The 13345-nt window shown below is 40.0% G+C and overlaps 2 protein-coding genes across 3 annotated transcripts in view; one reads left to right on the top strand and one right to left on the bottom strand.

The window, feature by feature from the left end:
• Positions 1–2542: 2542 nt before the first annotated feature.
• The window catches only part of LOC133262661 (WAS/WASL-interacting protein family member 1-like), an 80650-nt gene continuing 69847 nt past the window's right edge, over positions 2543–13345 (bottom strand). The window contains exon 2 of the mRNA XM_061442059.1: positions 2543–3426. Coding sequence (XP_061298043.1) covers positions 2543–3426 — 884 coding nt within the window. The remainder of the gene's footprint in view (positions 3427–13345) is intronic.
• SULF2 (sulfatase 2) overlaps positions 2764–13345 on the top strand; it is a 147899-nt gene continuing 137317 nt past the window's right edge. Inside the window, exon 1 of one of the 2 annotated variants that reach the window (XM_061441564.1) lies at positions 2764–2874. The gene's annotated coding sequence lies outside the window, so the exon portion shown is untranslated. Of the gene's footprint in view, positions 2875–2935; positions 3292–13345 lie in introns of those variants that run through there. The other variant, XM_061441561.1, reaches the window with a different exon arrangement.

The following is a 13345-nucleotide window of genomic DNA, read 5'->3' as shown; positions in this document are numbered from 1 at the left end:
TATAGACCTACAATTATATTCTGCTTAGAGTGCAGCAGAAAATACTGCATTCATAGAATAATAGAGTGGTTTGGCTTAGAAGGGACCTTAAAGATCATGTAGTTCCAACCCCTCTGCCATGGGCAGGGACACCTTCCACTAGACCAGGTTGCTCGAAGCCACATCCAACCTGGCCTTGAACACTTCTGGCTTTGGGGCAGCCACAGCTTCTTGGGACAATCTGTACCAGCGCCTCATCACCCTCCCAGTAAAAAAATTTCTTTATATCTAAATGTACACTCCTTCAGTCTAAAGCCCCTCACCCAGCTGCCCACCCCACCACCTCCATCCTATGCCTACAAGCCGTTGTGAAAAGTCTCACTCTGGGTTTCTTATTGGTCCCTTTAGGCACTGGAACCTACTTTAAAGTCTCCCCGGAGCCTTCTCCAGGCTGAACAAGCCCACCTCTCTCAGGACTGTAGGGGGGGTTCTCCCTAGAGCACAGTAGAGCAGGAGACTCCCCTCCCTTGACCTTCTGGTCTCGCTGCTGGTGAGGCAGCCCAGGATATGGTTCGCTTTCTGGATGGCAAGTGCACATTGCTGGATGTTACGATGATTAGATCCTTATATTCAAAGAGGTTACTTACTAGTTCATTTGGTACAGATAAATAAATTCCCAAAATATTATTACTAATAAAGTGCACTTCTTCAATTATGACTATCCCAGACGTCACAGATGAACAGAATGGTTCACAAAAGTGTTCAATGAATTCCCAAGGTCACATACTGAGATAGTAGGAAGTAAAACAACAGAAGAAAATCCCTGAAGCGATGGCATGTTGATCTGTTTGAATCTTGCTCTAATCACATCCATGACATATGCAATACCGATGATGTATGAATGCAGAATTTATCATATTTTAACTTATACAAATAAGTAATTAGAACTGTAATGAAGCAGGGGAAAGGATGCTTATTTTAAAAAAGGTAGGTAACTGCCTCTGCAGTAATCATTTTGCTTATGAAATTAAACACTTCATAGAGAAACATTATTTTGAGGTTTAAGGCATAAGTTTTTATATTTAACAACAGTGCTTATCACTGCAGTGGACTGAGACACCACTTACCTGCACATGCTTTTGGATTCTGCCAAGATTTCTTGTACAAGTGGGTTATTTGTATTTTCACTGTTACAGAGGCCAGTTGTTCGCCTATGGACTGTTGTATTTCCAACCATTCTTTGACTTCTATATATGATGATGTGTGAAGCACTAAAATGAAGAGCATCCTTTTATGCAAATATTTGGCACCTAGAACAATTGGTTTAACACGTTAGATGGAATTTCTATGTATTAATAAAATCCATTATAGTAATAACATTCTTAGAGTACTAAAACAAAACCTTGCAGTAATGTTAGAAACAATATCTCACAAAATTATTATGACGAGCCTTGATTAGAATATCGATGGGAATAACTTTGGATTGAGAATAGCTTTATAAGATTAATGGAAGATTCACTAGTTAATTTGCCATTCTAGTAATTATGACTACATAGAAACCATTCCTTAAAAATATCTTGTAATGACAAATACTCCCTTCAGATTTATAGGCATCCCACATGCACACATAAGGGCAAAATTTCATCCGTCATGAGTCTTATAAGAAAAATCCAAAGAATTTGAGTATTTTTGAAACTTTTTTGTAATAAGACAAATCTCAGCTGTGTTGAGACCCTTTCATGCAAAGATAAAGCCTTCCTAGTGGGTAAGGGATGTATCTCATCTTCAAAAGTGTCTATTTGGAATAACACACTATCCTTTACAAGCCATTTTGTAACAGCATTGGTATGAAATACAGGTGGTTGACTTTATTCCCAGAAATAATATTTTTTAATAATAAAAGGACCTTAATTCACTCACAAGATTATCCAGCTACAGATCAAACACATGTCAATGAGGAAAGATAACCTTAAAATCTGCACAATAATATATCTAAAATCCTGCATGTCCTGCAAATTGTATCTGGTCTGTACTCTGGTTTTAAAACCATATAAAGCCATAATTTAATGACAGTGCTCTAGTGAGAAATAAGAATCTGACAGTTTCAAAAACTGACAGAAATTAATTTAGAACCTGCATTAACACCCATGACAAATGTATGTATTTTCCTTCCACAGAAAACTCTGATCATGCTTTTTTAATTTGAAAAGAGAAGTAAAACAGGAACTGTGGCTCTGGTTTTTGGGAAAGTTTATGCTTGCACTGCAAACATCTGAACGACCATCCTCTGATGTGGAGAGATAGGGACCCAGAGTAAGGGACCCTGCCCTCATGTTTGTGTAAAAACCTTCAAATTCTGAACGTGAAAGGTTAAAACTCAGAAATATTACATAGTGAGAGAGACTTTTGACTTCGGGAACGGCTTCTCCACAGGAGATGTCTCAGAAGTCTAAAAGCAGCAGATTTTAGCCCTGGTTTATGCTCACTGAGGCAGGATGCGGCCCGTATCTCCGTGCAATACCACCGCCCGCCTCCTGACATCCGATGTGGAGAGCCCTCTTTATTAAGTGGGAAGTACGCAAGTTTTATCAGGCCAGGACTTTATCCCCGCCAGCCTGAGGAGGATTAGACCCCACATGCGCTCCCTGTTCCCGGACGGATCCCCCGTTCCCATCCCCGTCCTTTCCCGCCTCGCTTCCCACCTGGCACTCCTAACGCGGGGCTGCCCGGGGCGGTGCCCAGCGCTCTTCGGGGCACCCCAAGCCGAGCTGCCCTTCCCTCGGCCCTCGGCGGGAGGGGGGGAGCCGCGGGTGCTGTGCAGGGGAAGGGCAGAGGGTGCGGAGAGGAGAGCGCTGAGGCGAGGGGCGCCAGCCCTGAGGGGGCGGCGATCCTGAGGTAAGCGGGGGCGGGAACAACCCCAGCTCTTGGGGGTACAGAGGGCAAACAGCTCCCCGGGTGGGGGTAAAGCTTCCTCCTCGTTCCCCACCTTCCCGGCGGGGTGCTTGGGCGGGAGCCCCCCGGCGAGGGAGGCGGCAGCGCTTGGAGGAGGCGCCTCGCAACAGATGGTTAAAGCCGGCTCCTCGCCGCGGCCCGCATTGGCCGGCGGCGCGAGGAAGGGCGGGAGGGAGTCGGCCCCGCGCAGGGAAGGCGACGGCCGCGGCCGGAGCTGCGCGGCCCCGCGGCGGGGAGCGGAGCGCAGCGCCCCAGCCCCAGCTCTCTCGCTGCCCGCGCGGTGCTGAAGTGACCGGCTTCCCGCCGCGGAGGTCGCCGGCGGCGCCGGGCCACCTGTGAGTTTTCCGCCCCGCGGGTGCTGTGAGTAACGCCGCCTCCGAGCGCGGCCGGGCTGGGGCCGCCGGGAGGGTTCTGGCGGTGGGGGCGGGAGGCACGGAGGGATCGACTCCCCGCCGGGGCGGGCGCTTGGGGCGGGCGAGCCGGAGCTGCCGGCTTCTTCTCCGGTTCAACCCGTACAGTACGAGACGGGGAAGGTGTGGGGGGAGACCCTCCCCCAGGCGGGAGGCTGAATCACTGTCGGGAAGGTTTTAATCACCTGTAAGTGAGGAAACCCCCACTCCCAGTCATCCTCCTCCCTCCCTCCCATTCCAGCTTCGCCGGTGTAGGCGCTTGTGGTGAGTAGTTACCGGTGTTTCGTCCTTGGCGCTTTGAGGAGCGGGAGGCTCTCAGGTGGGGAGCCGGGATGCGGGGGAAGTGACTCGCCCAAGGTCACGCCGTGAGGCAGTGGCTGAGCTGGGAGATAACGTGCTCTGTGCTAAAAACTTGCGGTTCCTGCTCCTGTGCTGGGCTGTTCAGTAGCACTGCCAGGCTGCAGGGCTCCAGGCGTAGACGTGCTAGAGTTGTAGGTAGGTCTCTAATTAGTTTGTTGGGGTTTTTTTTGTTGTTCTTTTTCTCCTTTTAAAGCATCGTGTATGGATGTGAAACAGTGGAGAGGTGCAGTGTTCGTGTCATCTCTCTTGCTTTCTCCAACCTGTGAGCATGTGAATGAATGCATCAATGCTTTTCTGTGACTAACGTTTAGTAGATTGCAAACAGAAACTGTTGGTGAAAATATAATGTCTTTTCTTCACTTTTGCCCTGGTGTTAAGTAATGTCTTCGCTATTAACAGTGAATGTCTTATCTATCAGACAGTAGTTGTGAAAGACCACTTAGTTGGACAGCTGTCAACGGTACTTGGAAATTAATCTGCAGTGCAATGGCTTTATGCTTAGTGCATGTGAGAGATGTAAAGTGTGGTGGGCCATGCTTTAAGAATTTACATACTGGAGTATAACGTGATTAAGAGTTCTCTAAAGGATGCAACTGGAGTAATTGTTTCAGTGCTAGCTATGTAACAATTCTCACTCCTTTCCTCTCCAAATGTAATTTTAATGAGTTTACAGAATGATATTTTGATGTAGTTTGTCCCAACTAGTCTCAGTGTTTCTCTCTAGTTTCTCATTATGTGGGAGTAAAACTGACACATGTAAGGATGTTGTTTTGATTAAACATATGAAAGCCCTCCGAGTCAACCCTCTTTATAGAATTTGATTGATTCTTGCATTTCATGTTGTGTCCTGCAGCAGTGAAACTTGAATATTTTACATGTGTTGCTCAAAAACTTAACCAACCCGGTGCTATCGTTCTCAGTTGTAACTGAACTGTCTGGTCGGTTTTGGGGGTGCAGAAGTGGAATATGAGAGAGGTTTAGGAAAACACTTAAAGTACTGGTGTAAATAGGACAGCTTTATTTTTGATCTGTATTGGGGAGCTCAGATGAACTTTGGGCTCTCTTCAGCATAGATCGTGGAATTCAAGGAGAGGTTCCTGGTATCATGGGGACTGATTATTATAGTTGTTCTGTGGTTTGAATATTGAGGGATTTGTATGTGTTTATTTCATTCAGAAAATACAGTGTTATTATCAAAGTATTTAATGGATTCCGAGTTTCCCGCCCTTTCCCCTTACTGGTTTAGATTCCTTGCAAAGAGTCTTTTTTCAGTTAATTTCTATCTGAAAGTGTTTGCCCTTGTTGTATAAAACCATCTTGATTAGTTTGGTCTTTGAATATCTCCGTCATTTTTTCCAGAAGGGTAGGAAAATGTCTGTCGTCTTTCCACCTGGGTAGCTAATATTATTTCAGTAAACAAAATGTGAAGTTGGAATAGGTGATGCTTTGCTACAGCTCTGTATGTTTTATTCTTAAGAAAGTATGTATTCCACTGCTGTGACTTCATCTGAAGCGTTTCTGTTATGAGGATACCAGGTGAGAAGAATTATCACTGCTTATCTAAAAATAAAAAAGTGCAGGCAGATATACTTGCTGTCAGATTTGCAAATATGACTGATGTAGGTATCTGAATGAGTAAGACCCTCTTCTGTTACGAATGAAAGGGAGGTGATGGAATAAAAGAAATACTTTTGCTGTGTAATAGCAGATGTGTGTTTTGAAGATGCAAGATTTAATACTTAATGTCTCAAAGAACTTGACAACTTGGAAAGGGTGTGAATTTATGTTTTATCTTCCCTTCAAAATTGTTTTTAGAAGTAATTAATTTCAATTCCTGGCAGCTCTAACTTCTTGTGCTGTAGATAACATAGAATCATTAAACTATTGTCCAAATAGTTATGGCCCCTCAGAGAGAGACAATATTTCTTTTTCTAGTTTTCCATGCCACCATCCTTCAGCCACCTGAAGATGTAGCCTCACTGTGAATTTGAAAATAGAGTAAAATTAAGATCAAGAACTGCTGCAAACCTATCAGAGAATTTTGGTTAAAGATGTGGATGAGATTATACCTCTGTGAAGAATACTTAGTGCCTTTGCCGGTTTCCATGAAGAGCAGATAAAACCTGCCTTTCAAATCATCCCTTGCAGTACCCTTGACAGAATACATTCTCATTTTTATCAATATGTAGAGCCAGTTTCTCAGGCTGGACTGGACATTTTGGAAAATGAGATGGAGGCCTACATTTCCAATATAAAAATGGATGTGCTGGTGTGCTCTTGTATTTGAGAATTTCTTGTGTTCATTCCAGTACATGCCATGATTTAATTTGAAACCTGAAAAGCTATAATGAGTGCTTTGGTATTTTTGTTGTCTTGGTTTTGTTTTTGGTTTGTTGTTTTGTTTTTTTTTCCTCCTCTTCTTGCTCCTCCCTTTCCCATCAGAATTGGTCTCTTAAAGACTTGTGTTTTTTTTTTTTGTTTAACTTCTGGAAATTATCTGAATTTCACTGTTGTTCATTGCTTGTTAACTGCCTCTTCCCTGACTGTCCCCACTACTCTGCTCCACTACTTGGGGAGAAATTCTGGAATGATAATGCAAGTTTGTCAAAGGAGGATTTCAACTAATTAGTGGTTGACCTCTGTAGGAAAAGATGTGTAATGTTTCTGAATTCCATGAAAATGTTACTTGTCTCAATACTAGATAGAACTATCCCTTTTTACAAATACAGATGCTGCAAGCATAAAGGTCTTCAGAAAGAAGCAACATCCAAAGAAGTGTTGCTTCTGAGGCAGTAAGAAAGTCTCAGTAAACAGAAATTTTTATCTTCCTTCTTGTAGCTGTACTTGAGTTCTAGTGCTCTTGTAATATGTGAGATGTGTGCTCAGATTGTGCAGCTGCTGTGGGATTCCAAGTGCATGTGATCTTTGCATGCTAGTGTATACAGTCGTCTGAACCACAGCTAAATGCAAACTTCTATATTCTGTATTAGCATATTTGTGTATGCACTTGAGTAAGGTGCTTTTTCTCTTCCTTTTTCTTTTTTTTTTGTGAATGCAGTAGTTCAGCAGTTCAGCCTGAACTCATCTCTATGCCTGTGTATGTATATATATGTATGTACACATATAGGAAAATATAGGGGTGTGTATTTGAGTTCTTATTTTCCAAATCCCGATGAGCAAAATTTCCAATTAAAGTGTTTGAAATAATGTCTTCTTTCAGTAGTTTGGTTTGGTGCTCAGAATATCATGATACTGAAGAGAATGAGTTAGTGTGAAAGATCCAACAACATAATCTAGGTAACTTTGTTCAAGTGAACCTGTCTAAGTCAGAATGAGATTTATAAAGCAGGTATGACTTTTTAGTTTTACAACACCCTGTTTTATGCTTGGAACCTTTCTAACACAGATAGTTTCTACATCAAATGTTTCTACTACCTAAACTTAAGCTGAAGTAACTAAATGATGATTTGATGATGAAGACATACAGGTGCCAACATGCCACTATGTAACTTGGTCTTGTTAGAGCAGTGATACTTCTGCTTTGAACAATGTAGAAGTCTTTTAGGTAGCTAATGTCTGCAATGAGCTTATCCTTGGTTTTAGTTTATTCTTTTGTATTGTTTGGGTTTTCTAGAATTGGTTCAGCTTCCATGGTGAAGTCAGGATAGCAGCTCACAGTGAGATTAAGCAGTTTGTGGTGAAAGAGAAGTTTTGATGTGCAAACACTATTACTAATTATCCTTATTTAATGGATTTTTTGAAGAGTGTTAAAACAAAATGTATCTGTTAGGCTGCAGAGTTGTCTCTAATCTGCATATAGTATTCTAAATGAAGGTCATAACTTTGTGGTTATGGGGAAACAACTGTAAATATCAGTATCTTGCAAGAAGCAATATAAATACTGGATGAAGTCTCATTGCTCCAGAAAGCCATGTCCAATTTAGAAATAGCACCTTTTTCAAGTTCCTAAAAAGAAAGCAATAGAATTGTCTGCACTGTTTGAAGATCTGAGACAGTGATCATGGTAAAAGGCTGAAATTATTGATGCCTGAGGTAGGGATGTACTGTAAACAAAGATTCTGCTGTGATCTGACAGTTCTGACCATCTCTGTGACTGAGTTATTGGATATGACTACCATTTAATAGATAGCTTTAATGTGTTTTCTAGTATTATTTGGGAAAGGAAAATTGTGAATCTTAAAGATGCTGAAATATGTCAGGAGATTATGTTCCTCACAATCTGGAAACTGAGTAAGTAAAACTTCTGGTGGGTTTTTGATATAAGCAAGTCCCAGTCAATTGACCTGTTATATAGATTTTCTTAGATCTGCTTATGGATTTAATATTCTGGATTCTGTCTTTTCTGTGCTTGAAGTGCTGACAATATCAAGTTCTTTATGTATCCTTGTCTGCAGTGTTATCTCTGCCTGCTACCCCAGAGTTACTGCCATTCAGTGGAGGGAACAAACACTGGTCAAAAGGTAGAAGTGTGTTTTAGGGTGGCGTTTTTTGTTGTTTGTATAGTTTTAATAGAAGAATCCTAAACCAACATTTCTGTAACTGTGAAAGGGGTAAGAGGATGCAGCCTTGGAAGTTGCAGCTTGCTTCTAAGGAAGGTTGAAGTACCAAAACCATAATGCTCAGTGGATACCTAATAACTGAAGTTAAAATCCTTCTTCCGCACCAAATACTTAAAGGGACTCATAAAAAAAAAAAGGAGGAAAAAAAAAGAAGAAAATAAGGGGGAGGGGGATGTGTGTTTAAAATTAGCTGATCTTCACAATGTTTTATCATTCAGCTTGATTTATTTCTGTTCCACTGTTCCCTTTTTGTTTTAGTTAAAAGTAGTAAGTTTATGTTGTATTGTTATAATAGTGTTAATTTTCTACTGGGGTGTGAAGTTATTTTACACGGAGAGTAATAAGGAAATGTATGCATCTTCTCTTTAAATATAATGACAAGATCCTGTCATCTGAATTTAAATTAATGGGTAGTGGAAAAGGTTGTAGTAAATGTCGATATGTGTCTTCTCCCGTAACTGTAAGAAAAATCTTTCTGCATTTCTAGTAAGTCATACCTGCAACCCCAGTGACTTTGGAGAAGAGTGTTGTAAGGAGTATGAATGCTGTTTTTTCTTAGTACAGTTTAAATGGGCATTTCAATACATGGTTGTGTACAGTATCTTCTTCCTTCCCTTTTTACTTAATCTTGGAATAAACCTTTTTAATCCTAAAATCACTTCTGGCGAATCTATTAACATCTAGTTCACATCCCTGAACTTGATTTAGGAAATAAGTATCTTTTATTGACAAATGCAGTTCCCTTCTGCCGCCTTTATTTTGGGGCACTTTCCACTCAGAAGTGGGTTTGTGTGTTATAAATTCTGTTTAAAATCCTTATAAAACTTGATGAAGACTATAAGGTTTTTATTTTCCCTTATGCTCCAATGCCAGCAGCACTGGAAAGGCTTGCAAAAGAATCTGGCTCCTTTATGTCATACTTTGTCAGAGGAAGTGTGTAGAAGAGTTCAGTGACATACAGAAAAATAATATGGTTTTGCTCTTAGAAAGCTTTTATTCATAGACAGTGTGTGAAGACAAATTACTTTACAAAATGTAGCTCAGTTGTGCATATGGAAGGAAGAAAAGGCATAGTTGAAACTGAAGATAACACTGCAATGTATCTTCTGCCATTTCATTCATTGGGTAAATCTTTGAATCTTGCTGAACTAGATAGAAATACTATGATGCATTTGTTTCTGTGATCCACTTGGATTCTTTTCTGACTGCTCCAAATCCCAGCACACAGATAAAAGTGGAGGCAGCTGTAAGAGTGTATGTAAGTGAGCTCCAATTAATGCCTCTAAATCTCTATCAAATGATCTCTTTAGTCACACTTGTCTGATAGTCTAACTACAGAGTCAAAGCAATCTTTAAACATTTTATTGAATTTCCTTGCATGTGATAGATGTGTGGGTTATCTTCTCCATGCTGTCTGCTGGAGAAGAGACCTGGAAACAACAGAGCTTTGCTACTATACAAGACCCTGTAGGTTCTGTAGCTGCATGCGCTGTGATATTAATGGTGTTAAATTAGCAACGTCAGCGATATTAACTAATTTGTTCATTCAGACTGTGACATTTGTTTGGTAAAAGGATCATTAAACACATGCAAACATCCTATGTGCAGTGAAAGGTCTTGGGGCCCTGACAAATAATGAATGAGAAAATTATAGGTTGTAGGAAAATGTAAATATCATTCTTTGGAAATCCATCCTCTGGCAAGACAAAAATGTTCCCTTTAAGCAATTAAGGATTCATTATGTTCCTTTCATATCCTTAAAGACTACCAGAGACTAGTTTACATACTTAACGCATATCTTGGTGTCTCTTCCTTTCTTTCAGGCGCTGATGTTGAATTGGGATTTGTCCTGGTTTTGTTAAGCAAGTACTCCAGCAGTAACTGTAGAAAAGTGCTGTAGCTTCAATTAACTTCTATAATCTTCTGGATAATTTTGAGTCTGTCTTGTGATTTTCTTATTAACAGCTTTAGTTCACTTTTTTTAATCATCTGATATGCAAGAGATTAAAGTAGGGGCTCATGCAGTAAGTCCCTTTGCATCAGATGAGTACGTCTAATACGAAGTTGCATGTTAACTGATGAATCTATTTACCGTGGTTTTAGGGAAAGGCTTAATCTAGTTTCAGATAAATCTTGTGACTTTCTTACTCTGTATGTTTGTAACTATATAAGGATTTGTAGTGTCAGGTTAGAGTGCTAACATTGCCAGCTTCAGGACATTAAAGCTGCAGCAGTACGATGCATTTGCTTGTTACTTGGTGCAGTTCCTGAGTAAATTTTCTGGCTTCCACATCAATGTTCTCAGTGGGGACTGAGAACTGTACTTGAGCCACTGCTGCTTATCTCATTAAAACTATGGCTGAAGTTGCTGTTCTCTCAAACATTAAAACTAAATTGGGAGCTCATCCTGCTCTTATCTTATGGTATTGCTGAGTCAAAAAGAACCAGAGAGACTTGATAGTTATCATTTTCATAATGACCAAAATAATTTTCAGAGATTGTAAAACTTTTTGCCAATCTTTACTAGAACAGTAATTAGATTAAGTTATACTAAATTTTTTAAGCTTAAAAGTGGCTTAAAGATTTAACTTTTGATTAGCTACTAACAATATCCCTTTCCCTTCCTCTGGAAGCTGGATTTGTGAATAACAACCCTATAGGGTTATTAAAGATATATAAAAAAACAAACAAAACAAAGAAAAAATCTAAACACAACCAAAGAAAAAACAAACAAATAAAACCACAAATAATTCCCCCCCAAAAACCAAATCCAAAACACAAAACCAGAAGATGGGACTGATAATTCCACTGGCTGAAATGTCCGATACCTCTGTTCTTGAATGTGAAATCTTGCTAATTCTTTTAGGATATGATTCCCAAGCTATTAAGGCCTGTAGTCTGATGTATGCCAATGTAATAAACAGCCAAGCACACTCTGATATGTCTGTGGTTATTTGGGTGCAGCTGAGATGTAGCACTCTATATTGAACTTTGTAAGTCTGATTCAGAAACAAGTGTATTAAGAAAATGTTGTCCAGCACAGCAGAATTGTCCAAGTGAAGACTTTTGTTTGTTTTGTTTTTTTTTTTTTTGTTAAACAAACACTTGTTGAAATGTGAAAAGGGAGAAGAGGGAATGGAATGTGAACAGAGCCTGAATTTACAAGACTTCTGCAGGAAAGTCAAAGGAAAGAAAATGTGCCCCAAGACACTTTGGTACCAGGAGATGGACAGAGCACCTTGGCCTGAAATGAAACACTTCCCTCATGTAAGTCTTTGGCTATATTTGTGGAAATGGAAGATCTGCTTTTCATGCCATATTTTTGGGAGCTGTCAAATATCAGCATTTTTTCCTCTTAATGATCTATCCTGAAAACATAACACAGGAACTCCCTGGGAGGAACCTAAAAGAAAGCAGTAAAATGATCTACGATCTAAAATAATTAATGCCCCATCAAGGAAAGACTGAATTAGTCTCCTGGAATTAGATGATAAGCCAAACAGAATTTCTTCTTCATTTAAGACCCAAGACCTTAAGAAAGCCTGTGTATTCTCTTCTGTCTTCTTAGAAAGTAGGGTGTTGTGTGACTTGTTTCTGGTGATCTTGAGCAGGGGGTCCTTAATAGGCTTAATAGTATGAACTCGGTATTTCAAAGAACAGAAATAGAGTACCCAGTGAAATTGAGGCTCCTTGTGAAAAATTTAAAATGCTGAAGAGAATCAGAAAGGGAGAAGAGCTCTATACACTTCCTGTTTCCTATGGACCAAAGGTGTAGGTGGGCTGAACTCCAGGGATCCCTTCTTTTTTGGATCACCCCTCTGTGATCAGGTTATACTTCATTGGATTGCTGAGGTGTAAGTATACAATGCTCCCACATGGTTATTTAAAAAGTGTGATTTACTTATTAGAACCCCTTATCACTCCATCAGTGTTCTGCAGAGTTGTAGTAGTGCATGTTAAGTTTTAAAATAAATCAATTCCAAGGCTTTATCAGATCCCACTTATTCAAATTTCTGTACAGAGTTCTTTGAGTAAGTGGTCTTTTGAGTCTTTTGATATTTGAAGCATTTCTGCTGTATGTGTAACTCCTTCAGTTATAGAAGACTTATTTTAGGTTTGTGTTTCATACCAAATTGAGTTAGACCTGATCTCTCAATCTTAGAGTGTCACTACCAGGATGAGTATATTTATATTGTAGATTCTGTTTTACTTTATCTCTGATCACATGTTCCTGATACCTAACGGAGACAGTGCAGCTATGGTGGCAGAGATGGCTATGACAGAACCACCTGAGATTGGGTTCAACTTCTTGGGTTTGCAGCACTTGATTATTTTCAGGCTGCTTATAGTATCAAGGAAAGTTACTTTAAAACTAGCTGAGGCGAAAATCAACATCATGATAGGACTAGTAAGACCCTAAAAGTGATATTTGTGGGTAATGTAGTGAGCAGAAGCATTGTGGTGTCTTAAATATTAATTATAAAGATGTCTTATGGAAGAGGCACTGATACCAGTCTTCTCAGCAAATATAAACATTAACTTAAAGCAGGATTTTAAGTTGTTTTCTTCTTATTTTCTCTGGTATGATATTAAGGAAAGGGAAATGTGTGTGTACACACAGAGGAAATCTGCTATAACCTAGGTAGAGATTTGTTGAGAGACACATTTCCTGTACTTCTTTGCAGTACTTACTCCTGCTTGACTTTGTATGTATGTATATAAAATCTGTAAGGGAAAACTTGCTACTATCAGTTGTACTGCAAGGTAAGAATATATTTTTGCTCTTGTCTGAAATAATGTTACCTTGCCAGCCAGCAGAGTTTTTGATGCTCAATAACTTTTCCTCATGTTAGAACTGTGTTTCTTTCATCATGTGTGTACTTAATTTTGTTGTTGTTTTTGGATCTCGGGGCAAAGGCTTAGGTACCAGCATTATCATGTTGATATCTCTACTTTTATTAATCTTCTGCATTTGCCTGCATTGCGTCTGTGATGATGAGACAGTAGTTGAAGTGTTCAAGATGCTTACTGGGAGCAGCTGATTGTTAGAAACCCAGTGCCTCC

This window comes from Pezoporus flaviventris, unplaced genomic scaffold (genome assembly GCF_033815535.1).
Source record: "Pezoporus flaviventris isolate CSIRO_AGI_PZ_B2104156 unplaced genomic scaffold, CSIRO_AGI_Pfla_v1 ptg000213l, whole genome shotgun sequence".
In the NCBI taxonomy this organism is placed as follows: domain Eukaryota; kingdom Metazoa; phylum Chordata; class Aves; order Psittaciformes; family Psittacidae; genus Pezoporus; species Pezoporus flaviventris.
This window is presented reverse-complemented; position numbering and strand designations above follow the sequence as displayed.